The sequence below is a fragment of the Papilio polytes genome, unplaced genomic scaffold (assembly GCF_000836215.1).
Source record: "Papilio polytes unplaced genomic scaffold, Ppol_1.0 DF821067.1, whole genome shotgun sequence".
Taxonomy (NCBI): domain Eukaryota; kingdom Metazoa; phylum Arthropoda; class Insecta; order Lepidoptera; family Papilionidae; genus Papilio; species Papilio polytes.
Genome location: NW_013528137.1, coordinates 724556 through 747422, shown reverse-complemented (window position 1 = coordinate 747422; position 22867 = coordinate 724556). Strand labels below are relative to the sequence as shown.

General features: G+C 32.6%; 3 protein-coding genes across 4 annotated transcripts in view; 1 reads left to right on the top strand and 2 right to left on the bottom strand.

Annotated features, from left to right (window-relative positions):
* Window positions 1-400: 400 nt before the first annotated feature.
* LOC106109838 (armadillo repeat-containing protein 8-like) lies at window positions 401-10806 on the bottom strand. 2 transcript variants are annotated; one of them, XM_013291465.1, is made up of 14 exons: window positions 10687-10806; window positions 10388-10601; window positions 9785-9991; window positions 9118-9355; window positions 8362-8496; window positions 7100-7202; window positions 6404-6619; window positions 6015-6086; window positions 5235-5370; window positions 4854-4945; window positions 4106-4285; window positions 3483-3629; window positions 2842-3020; window positions 401-2260 (listed from the first exon to the last, which is right to left on the bottom strand). In XM_013291465.1, exons 1-14 carry the CDS (start codon window positions 10708-10710, stop codon window positions 2221-2223), a joined length of 1983 nt encoding a protein of 660 aa, XP_013146919.1. In that variant the 5' UTR covers window positions 10711-10806; the 3' UTR covers window positions 401-2220. The 2 variants fall into 2 exon arrangements, with proteins under 2 accessions (XP_013146919.1, XP_013146920.1); XM_013291466.1 differs by having other exon boundaries at window positions 2851-3020.
* A 243-nt stretch (window positions 10807-11049) lies between these two features.
* LOC106109704 (ankyrin repeat domain-containing protein 54-like) lies at window positions 11050-12267 on the top strand. Its single transcript, XM_013291297.1, has one exon. The coding sequence runs from the start codon at window positions 11220-11222 to the stop codon at window positions 12021-12023; it is 804 nt and encodes a 267-aa protein (XP_013146751.1). The 5' UTR covers window positions 11050-11219; the 3' UTR covers window positions 12024-12267.
* Window positions 12268-13426: 1159 nt separating this feature from the next.
* The window catches only part of LOC106109649 (sphingosine kinase 1-like), a 10283-nt gene continuing 842 nt past the window's right edge, over window positions 13427-22867 (bottom strand). Inside the window, exons 2-4 of the mRNA XM_013291234.1 lie at window positions 22774-22861; window positions 15144-15243; window positions 13427-14758 (exon numbers count right to left, since the gene is read on the bottom strand). Of these exons, the coding sequence (XP_013146688.1) occupies window positions 13910-14758; window positions 15144-15243; window positions 22774-22861 (1037 nt within the window). The 3' untranslated portion in view covers window positions 13427-13909. The remainder of the gene's footprint in view (window positions 14759-15143; window positions 15244-22773; window positions 22862-22867) is intronic.

Here is a 22867-nt window from a genome sequence, read left to right as displayed (position 1 = left end):
AAACGCTTTCACGTAGTAAACATTCCTCTCTCACATTTAAAAATAATTTTAATATAAAAAATACAGGCGATTTTAAAGATAAAATAAATAAAACAACAATATTGCATTTATCATTTCATTTTAATCCATAACAGGGAAACATAACTGGATATATATTTTTAAATTTCAATTACGAAATTAAATTAGGTAATTCCATATTAACATCAAATATAATAATGGTACATGATTGTAAAATTTTTATGTAATAATATTCACAACAGAAATTAAGCTAGTACAGAATGAATTTTAATCCGTTGTCAGGAAGTACAGTCAGCAACAAAACAAAATTAAAGTTTATCAAAATATTTATGAAATAAAATATGATCGTATAGCACACATATACAAAATAAATGCAGTAGAATCTCGATAAGTTAAAGTCCAAGGGAAACACAAAATATTTTAAGTTATAGAGGTTTTAAGTTATCAAGGGTCTATGTTTAGGTTTTGGACTCTGTTAAGAAGGGAACATATTTTTTGGTTTGAGTTATCGAGGTTCTTCTGTATAATGAATAAATATTTAATATTCGAGAAAATACTTAAACATATAAATATCGGATAAATATCTTGTTGCTGATTATCCCACGTGTACATTGTCCTGTATTTGTTTTTTTAAACTATCATCAGTCCTTTGAATCACAGTTCAAAAACATCTTAGCGACAAGTTTATGTATTCAAATCCTTCATATTTATATATGTACATTATAAAAAAATAAAAACCTTGTAATCTATATTTGGGATAAATAAGATGCTAAAATGAACCAGTTATTAACAAAACATTTTAACTCTGAGTTTTAATATAAATGTATTTAAAATGGTTTTTTTATTTTGACAGCGACGCCACAATATGGCGCTGGTTTTATATGTATTATTTGAAACGCATTTTAAAATTTTCTTTTATACTTCAATCAATGTATTTTATTGTTAATTGTTGCTAATGTGCTATAAATTTTTATATAAATTCAATGAGTATTCTTAACACAACAATTTTATATAATATCTTTCGCATATCTTTCAAATGGCAACACTGAGCATCAGAGGCCTTTCTTCCCCTCACTTGTGACAGTTATCGATAGGTTATAATATCTATAGCATATAATTTAAAACATTGATTTTAATATCGTGATTTTTTAACAATTTTCGCAAATGTAATTCAAGTATATACAAATTAAACATTCATCCATTGCGTTTTAAGTACAATATTTAGTAGCAATAATATCATAGATAACATAATATAATTCTTGCAAAAAACGCGCGAAATTTTTATTTATTTCTGTCACAAAGAATGTTGCCACTAAGAAAGTGGTTATTTTGTTTTTTTTTTTAATAACAGAAAGCCAAATTATAGCAGAAAATTGTGACCATATAGAAATTAATGTTAGGTTACGTAATAATTTATGACAATCTTAAAAAAATAATTTCATGTCTATGTACTAATTATTGTGTACTGAAAAATGAATATCGTTTAGATGCCATTTTAAATTTCATTTTATTTATTGTACATTTGTTGTTTTAATGTAAAAACGGAACTAATTTACAATTAGCACCACAAAGGTTGGTAATATGTAATAAAGGATTATTTGTTGAAAAAATCATCATTTATTAGTAACAATGCATATTTTCAGGTTAACTAGGACAGCGGAAGACGTCTTTGTATACCGCTATGAATAAATGAAAAAAAAAATCAATACTAGGTTATGATAAATTAACTGATCGACAAATGATTCACAAGATGTCAACATGATAAATTAAAATAAATAATTTTTCGATAACATATGAGTGACATGTAGAAGTAAAAGTAGCAACGTTCAATCATTTCAAACCAACAATTATTAAAAACATCAATAAACATGTTTCTAATAGATATTTATTTCATTAGTAACATGTTTCTAATGGATATTAATTTCATTAGTAACATGTTTCTAATGGATATTAATTTCATTAGAAACGTGTTTCTAATGAATTTAATGGCCATTAAAATATGTTTCTGTAACTTGTTTGAGTTTGAAATATTGAACGCGACTGATTTTACTCCTACACGCCTCCTGTGATAACAATACTAAGTAGCGAACTTAGCTATGTACAATACACTTAGCGATCACCAACTATCAACTAGATAACAGTCATGACTCGATAACTCACTGTCAGATCACAAGCACTGCACCAATCTGTTCCTGCACCGCGTTATGTGAACTCGTTGAACTGCGACAGCACCGCCGTCACTCTGCAAATACATAAATCAATAAATTATGATAATAACGTACATTTTAGTACTAAAGAATCATTTGACAGCTTGACTAAAATTACTTTATTATATTACGATAACTGTCTTATAGTATATCCGCGAAACTCGTCATTTTTATGTATGTCACAGCCAAAGAGATTAAAAAATATATGCACAGATTGGGCATAGTTGACAATTCAATTGAGACATTTTTTACAAAATCGTTGAATTTCTATGTTTTATTTTTGACGCTGTTTAGTTTATTGAAAAAAAAAATAGAGCTTATTATAATTTTGTGGAATATTTTATTACATGTCAAAACAAGGGCACGAGGTGGCACTTAACTTGACAACTGAGATAGTACTTTTCAGAGAAAGTATCGAGATAAAATGTTTACTATGCCTAGTCTGTATATTTCTTAAAGGTCTGGTGTCACCGTTTGTTGAGTTGTCGTTGGTGCGTGCGTGTTTACTGTGCATACAGTGCGTACTGTGTGTACTGTGCGTACTGTGCGTACTGTGTGTACTGTGTGTACTTTGTGTACTGTGTTGTGCGTACTGTGTGTACTGTGGAGTGCGTACTGTGCGTACTTGTCGTGCAGCGGGCCGGCGTCCTGCCGCGCGTAGAGCAGCTTGAGCGCGCGCAGCACGCCCAGCTCGGCGAGGCGAGCCTGGCGCGCCTCCGCGCCCGCCTCCTCGCGCCACACCAGGTTGGTCACCACGAACAGCGCCGCGCCCTGCAGCTTGCTCTCGGGGTGAGCCTGACACCAGTCACATACAATTGTAAATATGCTCTTAACAATATGTCAAGGCTGGTGTTAAGAAGCATTTGTCCAAAAGGAGGCCGCTATTGGTATGCGAATCACAGATTCCCATGTATAGCCCAAAATGGTAAATGAGAACGTAAAGCGATATCGCCCAATCATAAATTTTTCTTTAGGTATATAAAATTTGTGTTAAGAGTCATTTTTAGTCACCAATTTACGACTTTAAATACGGCGTTTGTACTAGTAGAATATAGATGTATTAGTTGTTTGAATTTACACCACACATTTAAAATTTAAAAGAAGTACACAATATACGTTTAATTAACTCGTTAAAATACATATTTTAGATAGACCCTAAATTCGTTTTACTTCTCATTTACATTTATACTTATAGAATAGAGAGGAAAGATTTGTATTTTTGTATATATTGGAATATGCTTTTGATCAGTAACTAACCAGGTAGTCCACAAGTTTCCGGAGCAGGTCCTCGTTGTCCATGATGAGGTCGCGCGAGCGCTCGCCGTCGCCGATGTTGCCGAGGATGCAGAGCGCCTGCTCCTTCACCTCCGTGGGGTACGAGCCCTCCAGCACCACGATCACTGCCTGACATTCACTACTTTTATTAAGAAAATCAATAATTTCAAACAAAAAATAGTATATTTTTGTTAATTTACTAATATTATAAATGTGAAACTTTAGATTAGAACAGATTTTGATGAAATTTGGCATATTAGAGACTAGTCTGGAAGAACACTTAGGCTACTCAGTTTTGTTTTTTTTTTTCAATCCCACGCGAACCGAGTCGCGAGCGAAAGCCAGTTTACTAATAATTCCTTTAACCACTCCAACTAAGCTGGTATGTGGTATATGGTTTACAATAATCGAATGACGGGATAGTATACTAATATTATAAAGAGGAAAGATTTGTATTTTTGTCTATGATATAAAAACTATTAAGCCGATTCAAAATCACCATTATAAAGCTAATTATCTAAGTAACATTATTTATTTGCTATTTTTTTAGTCAAAAATAAAAGCTAGTAAAGTTTGACCCTAGGATAACTTAAAAATATAATTACCGGCATAACTTGTGAGGAATATTCGCTCATAATAGCGTCTATATGCTGCCGCGTTGACAATAAATTTCTTAAAAGGCCCAATGTCTTCATAATAACTCGTGTATCTCTGTCACTTAGTAACCGAAACATTTGCTCCGTTCCCAAACAACATAGGATACGTTGTTTCACTTTCTGCTCCGCCTGGAATTAAACAGAAATTATCATAAGATAGCAGATAAGACACCTGGATTCGCTGAAATAGCGAAGCCGTTGCCCATAGATAAGTATAAGCGTTGTCTGCCTTTAATCGACAGAGAGAGGATATTTCCCCTTCCTGTGTCTCAACATTCGTCAAATTTACTCTACCTTTCTGTTATTTGCTTATAATTAAAGGGTGAAAAGGGAATGTGAACTTAAATAAATTGTATGGCCAGCACACTTCTTAAATTGTTCGCGGAATTACTTTCACTTCACTATCTTCTGTGTGGTCGTGGTATTGTTATTACTGGCGTCTAACAATGTTATATGTTACTAATATTGTAAATACAAAAGTTTAGATGGATGGATGTTTGTTTGTCTCTCCAATATGTCTCATTGGATCTTGATGATATTTGGCACAGTAAAACTTAATCAGATAAAACACATAGGCTACTAATTGTTTTCTTTGTTTAACTCATTGCAGACGAAGTCACGAGTACAACCTAGTTTCTTATTGTAAAAAATTAAACGATCAAAAAGTAACAGAATAAAGTAAAAATGGATAACTTACCTGAAACGCCATATTCATTAAAGCCCAAATTCCATTCAATCTTAGCGCAGCTTCGGGTTTTTTCGTCAAATTACATAACATTTCTACAGCACCTGTTGAAATTTAAAAACATATTAAAACAATTAAAAAAAACAAGAATTTTATCACAATAAGAAACAGAGTTATTAAATAATATACAAAGAGAGAGTGCTATTTGTAATCTTACCTCTTACTAATGTTAAAAATTCAAAAGTTTAGATGGATGGATGGATGTTTATTAGAATTTGTAGTTTATATGGCTGAACGAATCTCGATGAAATTTGGCATAGTTGTAGAGGATAGTCTAAAAGAACGCATAGGCATTATACCAGAAATATTTTATTATAAAATTAGTTAAAGTACCTTGGTCTAACATAGGTTCCTTCGCAGGTGAGAATTCTAGCAGTAAATTGCAGAGTGTTGAAGTTCCTACAGTCAGCAACTCTGTGTCCGGAGAGTCCTTCAATAATTGCATTAAAGGCCGCCACACCACATGGTCCTGTACAAAGAAATAGCTAAATACATATAGAAAAGAAATATTTTTATTGAAAAACATAGCATTCAAAAACATATCGAGGAACATAGTTGAAAACATTTTACACTAACACTAATAATAGGTCCTTGAAACAACATATTAATAAATTAATTTATTTAAATTAATTGGCAATAGGTTACAAAAAATAAAATTTAAATGTATATATTTTATTTTATTTTCTAACAAAAATGGAGCTTATTATAATTTTCTAAAATGTTTTATCACATGTCAATACAAAGACCAAACTAACGTAGTACCTTTCAAAGAAGTTACCAGTGAAAAAATGTTGTCCACGTCTAGTCTATATAATTTCAAATGTCTTTTGGTTCTATATGTAAAAACATATAATATTAAGCTAAAGTGCTATTACTAGATTATAGTAATGTAATAAAATGATGGATGGATGTTATTACTATGCATGTCGAAAACATTTAGACAAAAATCTGGAAGAACACTAACGGCCTTACGAATGAAAACGGTATAAAATTAAACTTAGGAATAAATTGAATATAAGCAAAAATTATACTCAGTTTATATCTAAGTTTAACTTTATATCGCGTTTATTTTCAAGTCTGTTAAACTATAAATGGTGGTTTTTTAATATTCACCTGAAATGTTGTCCTCAACTGCTGAACTGATCTAGACAGCGAGTGCAAACATCTTACAGCTGCTAATCTTACCTGAAATTCAAATTAAACACTTCAATAGGTGAAAAAAACTTGAAATAGCTGGCAACAAAGACCATTGATTATCTGTGTTACATTCGATAGATGTCATAATTCAAATTTGACATATGTCAAATCTGTCAAAAGTCATTAGGAATTAAGCATAAGGAAATTTTCTCCCCATTAATATCATACAAAACTAATCACATTAATAAAAACCCACTTTTAAATTTCATCAATAGTAAGGTAATTTATCTGTGTGTAACATAGGGTATATTTATTTCGCGGACAAAGCCGCGAGCAACGGCTAGTAATGGTATAAAATAACTTACAGTGGCATCTTGATTATTCATTCCGTATACAACATGCACCATAAGACCGTGTGTTTCTATTATCCTCTTTCTGATATCTTCGTCATTAGCTCCCAGAGACGCGAAACACTTAAATGCGCCTTCCTTAGCGACCCCTGAGGGACACTCCACTAAATCTGCGAGCGAACACATCAAATGGTTCGATATCGCTGCTAACCTTTGTAATGACGTATCAACCTGAAACAAAAAATGCACTATTTAAAAAAAAAACAATTATAATTCTTTAAACACTTTACACGCCGCATTGTTTTGCCAGTTAACTTTAGTATACAAAAATATATAGTAGCATAAGAGTGTTAACTTGGACAGAAAAGCCATCCTGACAGACGCATAGAAAAAATATACTCTTTCTGTGTGTGCCCCTCCTCCGTCGTTTAAAAACATATCTGCTTTTGCAGATATGTGTAGCGGTCGATTCATTTCAGCGAATAAAATCGCCGATGTGTGTTTGTTGGTCTTTTTTATATTAAAATATTCTTAAATTCATATTAAATTACTAATATTTCCTTTAACCATTCCAACTAAGCTCTAGGTTTGTGCTAGAATATGGTTCACAATAGTGGAATGGCGGGATTCGAACCCTCAAAAATCGGTATTCCCAAACTATTAGGCTATTGGTGCTTAAATTTGTGAATTATTAAATCAAAGTTTCAATACCTCAGCTAAGTATGCCAAAGTTTCAGCGGCCGTTGCCCTTATGTCCTCCGGTATGTCTTTGGTACACAGTCGCGCCAGACACGGCAATGCACCGAAAACCACTCTGGTATTAACAAACACATATAAAATATATAGACTAGACATACACAACAAAAATTTTTCACCGGTACTTTCTCTGAAAGGTACTATCTTAGTTGTCAAATTTAGCGCCACCTAGTGTCCTTGTATTGACATGTAATAAAACATTTTACAAAATTATAATAAGCCCCATCTTTTTTATAAAATAAACTAAAACATATAAGCAGTGTCACAGAAAATATAAACAATTAAGTGTCAGTCCTACCGAATTCTTAATTTGTCTGATAAAAATCCAACGTGTAAAATGTGAATGAAACATCGGATTTTGTTACCTTGTCTGACAGTGACGTCATTTTAAGCTATCTGGGCCGCTATCAGCCAGTGTTGGGACAAGCCCTAAATATAATTTAATGACACCCATTGGCACTTATTTTGAATACAATTATATACATTGATATGTGGTTTTGAGACTATCTTATTGATATAGCGTTAGTGATCATATGAAAAATATCTCAAATGAAGTATCAACTACTGTGTATATTTCTTTAATCTCTTGGGATATTAAAAAACAATTTAAAAAGTCATATTTATTTAGTAATTGTTTTCGGATGTAAAATGGCGTTTACGTTTGTAATTGAGGACGAATAAAATTAAACACAAAGACCCTACCCTAAATCCATCGGTCGTTTTGGCTTCAGTAAGATATACAAATTTGGCAATGACCCAATAATTGCATGTTATATGTCTGTTAAAAAGGAATCGCAATACAATGATATAGCATATTCTTGCAATTTGGAAGTTTCCATAATCACATGTCTGTAAATCTTTTACTCAACGCACATGCTACCGGAGACAATGTACAATCGGGGGATTTGGTGGTGTTCTACATTAAGAGCCAGTCGTTTGAACGTTTTGTTCACATTAAGACGCTGAACAACGAATAGGTAGCCTTTCAATATGTATTTACGAAAAAAAGTCGTAAAGTACGATTTTTTTTTATCCCGTAGTATTACTAAATTGTTTTTTTGTATGGTAGTGTGTTTCTTTAGTACAGTCTTAATTTTATACACCGCGGATTTCCGCTACTGTACGTGAAAGTGTTACACGAGTTTGTAAGTTTTAGGTCAACAGCCAGTGTAACATTTTTTTTGTTTTTTTTAATGTTCATTTAGTGTATAGTATACCTGTTATCATCCGGCGGCAGAGCCCCCGCGCGGTGCAAAAAGGTGAGACAGCGCGCGGCGCCGAGCGCGACCGGCAGAGGCTTGTCACGTGACACTAGAAACGTTAGAAGTTCGGGTATCGTTTTGTCACCATGCCTAAAACGCATAGGTCTATGTCAATAAATTAACAAATATAGTGAATATTTACCTATATACTAAACATTTATATGGTGAAAACGAAACCGAACATTTTATTGTTATATTTTAGCTGGTGAAAATATTAGTAAATAAATAGTAGAAAAGAGTTTGATATATATCAAGAATGGTTTATAAGTTTATATACTGTTTTCATTATAAGAAAAATTAACTCAAAACAAAGTTAATCGGATGTGAATTAATACAGAGTTAGTACAAATATTAAGAAATGTACAATATTAAACTATTTGTAAAGAAAAATTATGTCATTACTGTTATGATGCTGTTATTCACAAATAAATAGCAATGCCGTAATTGATGTCATTAAGCAACATTAAAATCTATGGTATAGTTATTTAACTCTTAACTTGGTTGAGTATATGAGGAAATATGAAATATGAATGTGATGATATAAATGAAACAGATTTTTTTTAAATTAGTTCGTCACACTGGACACTATCGAATAAAGGGTTAATGTCTTATACACACTTATTTACTAATTAAATAGTAAAATTAACATAAAAAAAAATATATATATATATAGTTTTCAAATGTTAAAATATGCAACTTGTGTATACATACCGTGTGTTCAATGCAATCTGTGATACATTGGCATTCTCATAGCATACAGCTGCTAGCAGATCAAGAGCTGGTAAAGCGAGGGTGGGCGGTGGTGATGACTGTGATGCTAGCAATGCTGCTGCTGCCTCCAGGGTACCAGAGGAACAGAGAGCTTCCTGCTCTATTGGCCCTCCAACCCATATTGATAGTATCCGAACTATAGAAGCTCTGGAGTTTAGAGAACCTTCCCGTGCTATTTCTGTAATCAAAAAGGTTAAATAAATTTACTTGTTATTGCAAAAAGAAAACTAGTAATGCGAAACTAATAAACTTGAATATAGCCTGTTTATGCATTTTGCCATGATCTTGGCTTATCGCTTTTTCATCAATTTTTTCTTTGGATTTTGGGTGTATATTAGCAAAAGTATTGTACAAAAGTGTAATTGATTCTTCAGCAAATATCAGCAAGTTTTGTTAAATGTCTAGTTATAAAAATTGTTTATACTAATATTATAAAGAGGAAAGATCTGTATTTTTGTACATATTGAAATAATTAAAAAACTGCTGTGCCAATTTCATAAATTGTTTCACTATTAAAAAGCTATATTATCAGTGAGTCACATAGGCTATATTTTTTCATCCCACATGGACGAAGTAAAAGAGAACAGCTAGTTAATAAAATACTTACGTGTCAATTTAGCTAACAATTTCATATCCGCAGGCAACGCTGAAACTGGTGGTGGATAATGTAGGAAGAAACTTTTCAAAGCACTAAGCACAGCCTCCATTAATTTTGTATCTATAGGGACTGTTTTTAACAACTGCACCAATGAGGTAACAACTCCTTGCTCCACTAGTGTACTGACATCTTCTGTTGTACCTTTGGCCAGTGAACCTGGTGAAATGAAAACAACTAAATTAAAAATAAACCTAATAAATACAACCTTGACTGTGTTTATTTAAGACAGATAATAAGAGTAGATCTAACTTACAGAGATCATGGTTGGCCTAATATTTAATAAGTAAATTTATATACTAATAAATTAGTTGAATTGATCAATAAGTCTGTCATACTTCTTATTACTAATTAATTAGTAAATAATAAACACATAATACGAAATCAGAAATATGTTATGTTCGCTATCAACTAAGAATAGAGCAAAACTCATTGATATCAGAGGTCAATGCAACAAATATTGTTTTTAGTGTTCAATGCCTTTGAAATATTAATCTAAATATAAATTGTTCTATGTCAACAGAGCGCAATTAAATGTATGGAGAAATATATTACCTATTGTTATAGTAGCTTGCAATCTAACATCAGCATCGAGTGTTTCATCAGACATCAGCTGTAGCAATCGCGGCACAATTCCTTGTCGTATAACAGAACTTTTTTGTCTATTACTTCCAATAACTGAATTCTTTAAAGTCACTAACGCTTCTAACGTTTTATCAGCCTCTGATGAATACAGCTCATCGATATACGAACGAGAGCTTTCGATATCCTTGCGGTAAAATAATTTAGGTTATTTAAACACCAATAAATAACAATTGCAGTTACTTTAATTTTTATTGAAAATTTTTACTTACCATGAATATCGTGAGCTGCTGCATGTCTTATAGAATTTACGCAGCAATATTGTTAAAAATATCTCAGAAATAACTTCTGAAAACGATTCGCAATACGCTGTCGCTGTCAATTTCGCCTTACCACCTGTCACTGTTTGTCATTTTCAAAGTTCAGTCTTACAGAGTATACAGAAATGTTAATTATTTTTATACCTTTACATTACGTAATTCACAATAATGCAAATTAAGTATTTGGATTTTAATTTTTGTTGTCATTATCTTGTAATGCTAAGGAACATGAATTAGCAAGTATATAAAGCGTTTATAAATAAATAAGTAGCAAGAAACTGGATAGTAACTAGCAACACTCAGTTAACTTTATTTTTTTTATTCCTACAATCAATCACTCAATCAGTGCTCAGCTCAAAGATTTTTATTTTTATGATTTCTATTTTATTCGTTTCGTACTGGGTTTATTAGAACGTTTAAGTGAATTTTCTTCAGGAGTTGAAAGCAGTAAGATAACTTTCTAAGCAGAAAGAATTGAATGAATAATGGCAGACTCCGGAGTTGACACCAGTAATGAAAGTAGTGATAATCAAAACATTGATCATTCTCCGTGTATTATAGAATTTAATCCCTTAGCAAATTCGTTAGACTTGCCTGGAAATGAGGGGATATCAAGAGATTTCTTCGACGAACCTCACGATTTAATTGGTAAAATAAAATGTACCACGAAGGCCAGACATTGCCGGATTAAATATCGTTGCAGTGCTACGATTTATTCAACAAGAAATCAGAAGCTTCGATTTGCTGCTTCGACAAACAACTCCGAACTTGTGGAAAAATTACTGTCTTCGGGCGCTGATCCGAACTCTTCAGATGAGCATAAACGAAGTCCTTTACATTTAGCAGCATGTCGTGGATACGTCGATGTTGTAAAAGTTCTGTTAAGGCACGGCGCTAACCCTAATATAAAAGATACTCTTGGTAACACCCCATTGCACCTTGCGGCATGTACTAATCATATACCTGTGGTAATTGAACTGCTTGATGCTGGTACAGATGTTAATTCCAATGACAGGAATGGTCGAAATCCCATTCAATTGGCTCAAAGTAAATTAAAACTAATTCAAATGCGTCCAAGCGGTGCCGGTTATTTTGAAGAGACTCGCCAACTTATTAGTGAAATTTGCCTTGTTGTTGAGATGATGCTTAAATATATGAAAATTCAAAAAGCTGATTCTGGTGATCTCGAATCCGTCCGTCAGAGGCTTGAGTGTATTAGCACACGGGAGCAAGTGGAGTCGGAAGTTCAAAATTTACTTGACAGTCTTGACTCTTTAAAACTCAGATAAATTTATTATAAATGTTTTTATTTATCTACAAAACTAATAATAAATCTTTTAATTTCCTAATGTGAATAATAGATATATTTTCTAATTTAATTTTATCATTTTCACTTTGTGACAAATTCATGTTTGTTTCACATAAACAAGAAATGTTTGCCATGATTTAATAGTTATAAGATTTAATTATAATATTTAGAAATAATACATGAAATTGTATATGATATAAGAAATAAACATGTTTGATTTTCAATGGTATTTTAATGTTTTATTAACAGACCTTTGTTTAGAAAAATAATAAACTCATTGAAAAAGTAAGTTCAAAAAATACTTGGAAATAGAAAATTAAATGTGTGGTGTATGATTATAGAAGGTATACTTACATTCTAAAACATTATCATGGTTTAATTTGAAAAAGGTATGTGAAATCCCTTGAAAAAGAATTTTTTCAAGCCATGAACCATTATATGGATAAAAAAGTTCATTCTAATTCATAGTAGTAAATGTCTACATCATACGATTTTTGCTCCTCTTTTCTCATCTAGATGAAAAATAATAAAAACGCTATCAAAATATTAATTATTTATTAGTAACATTTTTATAAACTTTTAAAGTTCATAAATTTCTTGACGGTTATTATCAATGCTGCATGCAATTGTAAAACATTGAATAAACTCTAGTAACATTTGAACTCAACATATCTTAATATTTATGTACAGTTTACAGATTAAATAATTTTAAAATGTTAAAAATTTCAATGAAGGTGTGCTATTTATTTATTCTTTGGGTTGCCACTACTGTAACATTTGTACAAAAACATGCATCTCTGATATTCTCTTTAAAAAAAACCAGAGATATCAATAATGTTCATTTTCAACTTATGGTAATAGTGTTGAAAATTAAAACCAATTGAAAGTGAAAAAAACTTTAAAAAGGCATTTGTAGAAAATGCGTAACAATATTTAAAAAAAAAACAGAAAACCAATTACTGGGGTTTCGCTCTGTAGGCATCTATGGCAGAAAATTTTATTATCACAGAAATATTATAAAGTACACTTAATAAATTAATACTGCTAATATTAAGTAGAATCACACATCCCAAAACCATTCAAAACTATTATCTAAATTAATGCACACACCCTTATATTTTTTTTAATAAAATTACAATAAAATATAATATCTCGACAACATAATAGGGCAAGCATTATCTTAATGTAATTCTTAAAAAAATTGTGCCTCAAAGGAAATATGACGCCAAAGCGTTAAATGCTTTAATGAAAAATTGCAAAAATAATATAGAACTAAGGAAAAATATTTCATTTTTTTAAAATGTATTATTTCAGTACCAGCGACAGGCAAACAAAAACATTTTTTTATAAATAAAAATTGTTTAAAACAATTTTATAAAAAAACATTATTTAAATAAAATTGTCTAGATCTTAAAAGCTGCGCTTTAGCTGTAAAAAAAATTTGAATAAAATAAAACTCAAGAAAAACAAATAAAATTGCATTAAATGATCAATTCCTTGGGTAAATATGTTTGTAAGTGCATAAAAAATTTGGCACTTAGTTCCATACATTTGACAAACGTGACTAGCAACTAGATGTGATTGTTTTGAAGAGCTTACAACAAAATATCACAATTTTAACTTAAACAAATCCATAAATTATTACTGTAATAATTACACAATATTTAATATAACTTAAATCACAACTGCAATGGAATGCTTCATATAATTTCCCATCAGTAAATAGAGGTTAGAATTTAAAAAGTTGAGTTTGACCACAACCATTCAGTAACAGATTATTATGTCTTTTATATCTCAACATAGGCTCGGTTAAGTGGCAGGTTGATATCAGTCATTTAAGAAAATTCTTTTCATTTACATATCTTATTATTTTGTATCTGGAACGAGGAGATGGACTATATTAGGGAATATTTCCGCTTGAAGTGGACCGTATTCTACAAGCTCGCCGTCGACTGTCAAATAACCGTCGGGTCCCTCGGGAACTATTCTAAATGCACTAACAGGAATCATTTTTATGTACTCCGTGTTCACGTCGGAATGGGTCCCTTGACTCATACCAAGGAGAAACGATAGAATTTGAGATCTGGGTATACCCGCCTTAATGATAAGCATCCACATGACCCCGTCGGACAATTGCGAGCGAGGAGCGAAGAGCAAGTCCTCGCCTATGTACGCCTGGTACGATACATGCACCATGACGAATTCGCCCTCCTCGTGAACCCAGTGTGAGGGCAGCTGTGACATGAGGGAGGGCAGATGAGAGGCGGGGCCGTGCATACACGCGTGCACGGGGGACCGCATCTCCGAACCGCCGCTGGCTACGCTGTGATACTCGGACCCTCTTGTGCTGTAAAATGCACTCCTTCTCGAATTTACCGAGTACCAGGAATCGACTCGCTGATGTTTACCATTCACTGCGTTCGTGAAGACTTCAGTCTGCTCGTCGCAGTCAATGAACGCTTCCGCATCGGGGGAGTCGAGCGCGCCGTCCTGACTGACGCTGTGGCTGAGGGTGATCGGCAGTTTGGGTTTCGGAAGATTGTTCACATCCTTAATTTTAGCGTAACTAAGCACGCCTTTGTACTTTCTTAAGCCGACTAATCTCGCCAGCGCCCATAATGCGAACCTCTGTCCGCCTATAGCCCGCAGCCGCTCGCTCTCGATGTCGATGTCGGAAAGCAGACCCCAGCCAACCGACAGAAACGAGAACATAATCTGAAATCAAAATTAGATATTAAGTATAATAAATCATGTTAAAACAGAATTGCGACTGAACATATGGCACATGTCGTGACAAATATGCGTCACACGAACGATAATCGGGTAGATATGAACGTAACAGCAAGAATAATTGTATCCGCATCAACTCTCCTTGTTTGTTACGAGTGTGACGGACGCATTCAATTGAATAGTGTAACATTATCTTTGTCGCGGATAACGAAACTGTTACGACAAAAAGGTTAATTAGATATACATATAAATTGTTGATGATTATGTAAACATATTGATTGACTTCATAAAGGAATCGATATGCAACAGTGATAAGGTTATTGTAGAAATTTCTATCTGTATCGATGCAAAAACTTTAATTAGAGCTTACACTGGTTTTAGTTTCAACCCTGACGACATCCATAGGTGTGACCCTGCCCCTCGCCAGACCCATGGAGATGCCAGTAAGGTTCTCGCGTATGTACGGCTCGCTGAAACAATTACGACGTAATTAGATTCAATAAAGGAATCGTGCCGTTCGTGACCTGGTTTACTTTGCCTAATAAAAAATGTAATTGAATTATAATATGGAAACCTTTTAGATTCTTGTCAATAGGTGTTCCAGATTGTTAAAAAGAAAAATACCAGCCCTTAGGCTACAAGCAAGTAATCATATGAAAATTTTCTTTAAATGATTCCATTATCAATTTCAAGTACGACAATGCTAACTACAAATGTAAATACAAATGATGAAAATAAATCTGGATAGATACTTTAGTAGATATTATTCTAGTCTAGAACTCTATTCAGTCATTATTTTTTATTCGCTCCGGTCTCGAAATGAGGTTTTAAATGTTAACGAGCGACCTTCACCAACATGCAGTAAGTTTCCACTAAATGCACACCTACTACTGAAATATTGTTAACTCAGATTTTTCCATGAGAATGAGAGCGTTGACAATATGTTCGTTTACAATTATTTTGGCAGCGTAAACCCACGGTAATTAAAACAAACTGTTTTCAGTTGTATAAAATACATCTTTACAATTTCTAGCTTACTGACGTAAGTATACTTTGTTGTTATAATAATTCAACAAGTATTCATATGAAAATTTTCATTGTTATTTTAATGTTTTCTTCAACCAAAGTTTAAATAATATATACTTATTATAACTCTTGCCCGGGACGCTGACCGTGCGGATTTAAATACATTTTTTTTGGTTAATATTCATAAGCTTACCCTAATTAAAAAAAAACAATGATACACAAAGGATCTTTCTTAAAATTTAAAAACTTAGTTACTTAGGATCCCTAATTATCCAGGATACAAAGTGATAATTAAATCTAGCGGAATTACAAATCCTTATCTTATTTACGCTTTCAAAACTTGTCTTAGTTTTCATGGCCGTAATCGTAAGTCGAAATGATTATCCCCGCAGATAATAAACACATTGTGATATCATGATACTGTATTTATTAAGTTGCCAGTATTTTTAAATGCACGATAAGAACATTATGCGCGGTTCACACTTGGTTAGTAGCGCTTAATAAATGGATTGGTAATCAACTCCGCACAGTGTGAACTAGCACCAATGAGTACATACAATATATGACTGGTCGTCGCAATTGTTCAACTGTACTGACCAAGTGTGAACCGAGCATTAGATTTTTCGTAAAGATATTTGAAGGTTTTTTAATACTGGCAGGCGGAAAATCACCATTGGAAGTGGCTTATTATACTCGTCTTTTTTAGAAAAGTATAGTATGCTATGGGATCGGAAATTTCGAAGTGGTTAAATTGATGTTTAGCAACGAAAACCCGCTACATACGCTCAGTTCTGAATTAAAATGTTCAGTTGGAACTTAGCCTCTTTGGGGCGTCGGAACATGATTTAACCAAGTCATTTATGATTTAAATAAGAACATTTATTTAACCAAGTCTTAATCAAAAACGTATCAAGGAAATATTTAACCGTTTTTAAGTATTTTATCGCGATTAATTTTATCATTTTGGGTTAATTCGTTTTCCGCTTCCTAAATAAACATTGTACGAAAATTATTACATGCAATGCCTTTCACTTTAAAAAGAACTGAGATGGCGTTTATTTTTATAAGGGTGTTAAAGCAGTGTAAACCCAGGATTAGAAAAATATAAAGAAAAACCAGTACAGAACCTTTCAAGTGGTATAAAATTAAAGTTTTATTTATTTCGACCAAATATAAGCATTTTTGGTAGCAAAACAACTGGAACGGTTACCAAATACTTTGTCGTTACGGTTTTTATGTTACGCTTTCACTACACTATGACGAAATAGCTTCGTGTTTATAAAATCTTAACTCATATAAATCGTAAAATTGTTGTCTAAACACATTGTGTGGTTTCCATGTTATGGAAATTAGTATTATTACATTATTTTGCAAACAAAAAACTTAATAAAAACGATTTATTTCCCTTTACATTCAAACCATTCGTCCTTGAAATAAAATATCTACTTGTCATGTAAATGATAATTGTTTTGCCTCGTTGATCTGCGGGTAAAAAGAGCTATGAACAACAAATGACAAAGATTACCATGTTTTAAATCTATTAGCAGTAATATAACGGTTGCGACATTATCGAGCTACTTATCAAAATAAATCCAGGTTAGTCGGTAACTAGTTAATTACTACATGTTCTTTGTTGTTCATTATCACAGTCATAGAGCATAGTTACAATAGATGTGTCATACTTCCCTTCTTTGTTTCATATGTAATGTTATCCAGATGATATTTTATATTATAAACGCATTAATTTCTGTTACATGGCGAATTAAGAACTCTCGAAACATATGTACAAGTTTAACAACGGTAGAGCCCGCTCTAACATCTTCACACGAATAGGCCGGCTCGCCCGGTGCAATACCACACAGAATACAGGCGTGGAATGGGTGAAATTCCACGTTTCGTCTGAGTGTGATGCCGGAGACCAGTCCTTAGTCCCTTTTCCTTCCCACCCATTTTCTTACAAGAGAAAAATGGGAAATGAAAGTGGATTTGACGGTGGAGAAGACGCATAGGAAGGGGAAATATCCTGTTTATGCGCGTCTCCTCCTTCGTCGATTAAGGGTAGGCAACGCATCCGCTATTGCGAATGTCTATGGGCAGCGGTCGCTTCGCTATTTCGCCGCTTGCTTGTTTGCCACCTTATAATATAAAAAAGCACACTGTACACGAACACAAACTTATTATAGGCCTTTGATTATAAGTTTGACCGTGAATCTCTCATCTAAAAGGATTTTCCTACGTCTAGATAATCTTTGTTAGATTACTGCAATTGTGTAATAAAAGATACAATACTTTGTGATACATTCTTATCAGTATTGTCAGTCATAAAACATACAAATTTGTGAAATGTCCTCCGATGATTATCTCGCACGTGAAAAGTTAAAAATCATGTTTGTGCTGAAGATAACTTTACGACAGACGTTGTATTACTGAGCTAGTAATGACAGGCTATTCGATGTCCTAATTGTATATCTTCTTTACCTACTTTATAGCATGTAAATGTTACGCAAACATATTTATAAAGTTAGTGAGACCGCTCTTCCACTGGTTCCACACGCGACACATCTTCATTGTTGTATACAATGTTTCATTCCTACTAAACGAGACCACGATATTTAAAAATATAACAATCGTGCAGTGAATTGCTTAGTAAAAACGGATCTTCAGGACTGTAATTGCGAAAGAAGATTGTCTTATTCCATTTACGGAGCAAAATATTGCAAACAACATTGGCAAAACTATAGTACACGGATCTTACTGGTCGCGTTTATCGGTGTTATTAAAATCATAAACGTAAATCTATTACGGAAAATTATTAATCATTTTAAATAACACTTCCTGTATGAACATAGATTTATGTAAGAACATACATATCTAGAGCAAATGTGAAGACGACAATGTGTAAATAGAAAAAAGGTTAAGAATAATTGGAAATAAATCGTACCACTAAAAAAATACATGCGAATTGAGAACCTCTATCTTTTTTTAGTTGGTTAAAATATAATTGGCTAAAAAGTCTGGATTTTTTTTTTGTGACTGAATGGCCACTGTTTGCCTTCAAAAGGCATTTACAGATTCACCGGGCTTAAGGTGGCCGAGCGCAGATGGCGCTCAGCCTAAACGTCGTTTATGAGTAACTAAGCTCGAGGGCTCCCTCAGTAGCTTCGGCCTTTACCTTGTTATCTTTACCGGATTGGGAGAAGGCTGGAAGTCAATGTAAGATGGTATTGTGAAATATTGGTAAATAGGTATAAATGACGGAATGCAACACTTAACAATTTACCCGCTAATGAAAACAACTGGTTCAATTAGTTATTCATTATTATTATTAGGCCGTAGCAAAATGTTAACTTGAAATTCCAAACAACTCGTGGAAGGATATTTTGTTTTACCTTGAAGAACATTTAACATATATTTTTTGGAAAACAATGTAAATAAGAAAATAAATTATACGCAAAAAGATTTAATTAAATAGAAACAAACATGTGAAACGTGTTAGCTAAATTTATAATCAATTTATATTTTACTCTGCACAATTTTATGCAGCTACGGTTTTACTTATCTGTAGCGTTGTAACTTATTTACTTAAATGTATTATTTTTCTGTTCAGAAATTACATTAATAATATTACTTAGAAGCTTAGAGAATTACGTAACTGTTTACCACAAGTCCTTGATTCAATTCTATGAACTTACAAAAATTATTTAGAATGGTTATTTGAGACCTAATGAGAACAGATTTCGGAAATTTATACTTAGTGTGAACTACACCATATGTTTACAATCACATTGCTTTCTCTTATTCTCTTAAAGCAAACGAGAGGATAGGCTATTGGCCATATGTTTTACAAACTCAGAAACAATGTTCTCACAGAATCCGGGACATAGATTATTACTTCATACATATCTTAATCTGTGGTTTATTTTGGTTTTTATATTATTGTAAGAACGAAGTTTCCAAATGCTTACGTAAATCTATTATACAACATTATATTACACTTATTTTGTTGCATGCAGAAACCGGCATACTGAAAACTGGTTTGATTATAATAACAAGCTCCTAATCTGAATAAAAACTGAATATTTCTACTCTCAACAGAAATAAAAAGTTTCTAGTAAAAAAAGGCATTTCAATAACATTTGTGTTTATAAGTAATTCTTCAAGATTTTAAGCAAATAAGTTATCTTACCATTTGTTTTCAAAAGAAGAAAAAAAGTTGTAGACCCGACCGCATTGAATTTTGTATTTGAAAACACTTTCTCTGTGCTATTTTGAATTTCCGCAGCGTAGTTTTGAAAAGCCTCTTCCAACGTGTTCAAAAACAAATGAATATTTCAACAGAGAACAGAATGCTTTGATCTCACGTTCATTTAAAATGTAAATACCACGATAACCAACAATACCTCGGCGGATAAATGAAAATTTCGAAACATACGGCTACACTCAAGAGGTTTTATATAATTTCTGAAGCAATCCCTTATGTAGATTTTCATAGTGTTCATTTGATGACGATTGTCGTGTGGTCACATTAAGTGAAACGTTATTTTGGATTAATAGAATAATCAGAAGGATCTAAATCTAATAATATACACTATGTACCGCCCGTAAAGATTGATTAGCAAGCCTGAATACGATGGTATGTCTTAAAATGAATGTCTCCTTTTTTATTTAAAAATATTTCATTCGTCCGCACAAAAAATTGCACTTTAAAGTAAAAACCATTTTAATATTAAATCATAACTATCAAGGACATCAAGATTCACACACTTTATATTTACTTTTAAATTATTCAAGTTTTCACATAAACACCTTAATTCGCAGACTGGGTCGTATAGCATAATAAGATCCTTCTAGACTAGCTATATTTAATTATTATTCGGATTTATCGGTCAATATCTAAATGTCCTTAATAAAAGACTGCATATAATTTTACTCGGTTTTATTTTTTTACTACCAAAAACTTACAATAAAAAACACAAAAATAGCAGCGACATTATCCACTTACCAACACGAACAAAAAATTGACCAAATCTTTCGAACCGGTCAGTATAAAGTTCATTGAAACCTTAAACGACTTAGAGACTTACAATTTACTTTTTCTCATACTATATCTACACTTTTAGTGACGCTTAAACCACTCTCTCTCGCATATTTTGACATACACATTTCAATATCACACACAGTCATAAAAAAAATAACGTTACTCATATGACAACCGCAAATACCAATTCCAAATATTGTTATTTGAAACTTAATTGCGAAAAAATAATTCAATTTGAAATTACAAAACAACATCTGTTAAAAGCTCACACAGATTAATTTGACTAAACATCTGATAAGTAGTACTTCACTGGTTTACTGGCAGTAAACAAAGGAAAAAATTAAACAATCACCAATTCCCGCCCACCGGTAAAAAATACGCAGTAACCCCTCTTGTAACACTCATGTCACTGCATGGAGGATGTTAGTCAATTTGCAATGTCATATTAAAGTGAGTAGCTAAACGGTGTATTATGACCTATCTAGAGCTATCTAGAACACAGGTGCAGTCAATAATTAAATAGCCCTAGCCAAAACATAATACAAATAAATCATTTTTGATGTGGTTGATTTTTCATTAATCCCAAACTACCTTACTCAGAGCTTGTAACTAGTTGTTAAGTGAAAACCTTAGTGTAAGTCATACAAAGGCAGAAAAATTTATTACTCCTAGTTTGACAGCAAGATCGACGAGTTTAAAAAAAAAATACGAAAAAGATCTTAGATTCTGTTAAATAGTTTAGCACCAGTGAATAAGTGAACATAGCCCATAGAAGGTTAACTTGTTGTATTCAATAATCTATGGTATACTAATATTATAAAGAGGCACAATTTGTATTTTTGTATGTATTGAAATAATCCAAAAACTACTAGACCGATTTGAAGAACAAAAAGCTATATTCTTTGTTATGTCTGAGTATGCCATGCCTTTTATTATTTTTTTTTATTCCACGTAAACAAAGTCACAAGCAACAGCTAGTAGACAATAACTTTGGGTTGTCACCAATATTTACAAAACATCGATTCTTGCAAATATATCAAATCCTTACTTAATTTGAAAAATTCCGTAAAAATAAACATTAGATAAATGGCCATGCAAATCAGAGTAATAATATCAAAAACCTCTGTAAGAACAGAAAAAAAAGTGCATAAACGAGTAATGAAGGTAAACGAGAGCGCGTCTTTTATCAAGGTGTTTGCGGAGGTCAGAGTGAAGTTATGGTTTTGACCTTTGATGCATAAGTAAATTTGAAAATAATAGTAAGCGAAATTTACTATTCTCTTATTCAAACAAGGTTTGATAACAATGTTTTTAGTGAATATCATGAGGTCTTACACAATAATTGATTTGACCTTAAGATTAGTTTTAAAGTGTTTTTGTTTTGACAATTTCATTGGGATACCATCACACACCTATTTCTTTAACTTGGGATAAGATGTACAGAGCTGCTTCTCTATAAAAATCATATAGGATTCCCATTCATTAAAGATCCTCGGAGTGAAGTATTATCATAATACTTTTTTTTTTATAACATAATGTGACAAATGGGCAAGCAGCCTCCTAAATCGACTGCTGCCCATAGACATCCACAATTGCACATGCGTTGCCTACCCTTATCCAACAGAGGTGGAGACGAACATGAAGAGAATATCTCCCCTTCCTATGTGTCTCCTCCTCCGCCAAATCCATTTCCCCTTCCCATCCTCTCCTTATAAAAAAAGGGTGGTAAAGAGAAAGGAACTTAAATTAGGCCTCTATATATATACTATACATAATATACTAGTATCATATCATTTAAAACCATATAAACAAAATTAAAAAAAAATCATATTCCTTACATTTACCTATACCTTCCAAAATTATCATTATGTGATAAATACCTTATATTACTTTCCTTAGTGGCATATAAATGATTTAAAGATAAGAAATCACTTACTTGTAATGATAGCAGATAGTTCTGGCCAAGCCATTGCCTGAGCCACATGGAAGGATGGCTAGGGGCACCTCTGCTAAGGCCTGTTGCCAGTCCA

Bases quoted from the DNA above. Each gene is read 5' to 3' on its own strand.
- LOC106109838 (XM_013291465.1), bottom strand. From the start codon at position 10,710: ATGCAGCAGCTCACGATATTCATG. The intron at 8,497-9,117 runs GTATGTATACAC...TATGCGTTTTAG, and splicing joins CAGATTGCATTGAACACACG to GCATGGTGACAAAACGATAC. The intron at 3,021-3,482 runs GTTAGTTACTGA...GACTGGTGTCAG, and splicing joins GGAAACTTGTGGACTACCTG to GCTCACCCCGAGAGCAAGCT.
- LOC106109704 (XM_013291297.1), top strand. From the start codon at position 11,220: ATGGCAGACTCCGGAGTTGACACCAGTAATGAAAGTAGTGATAATCAA.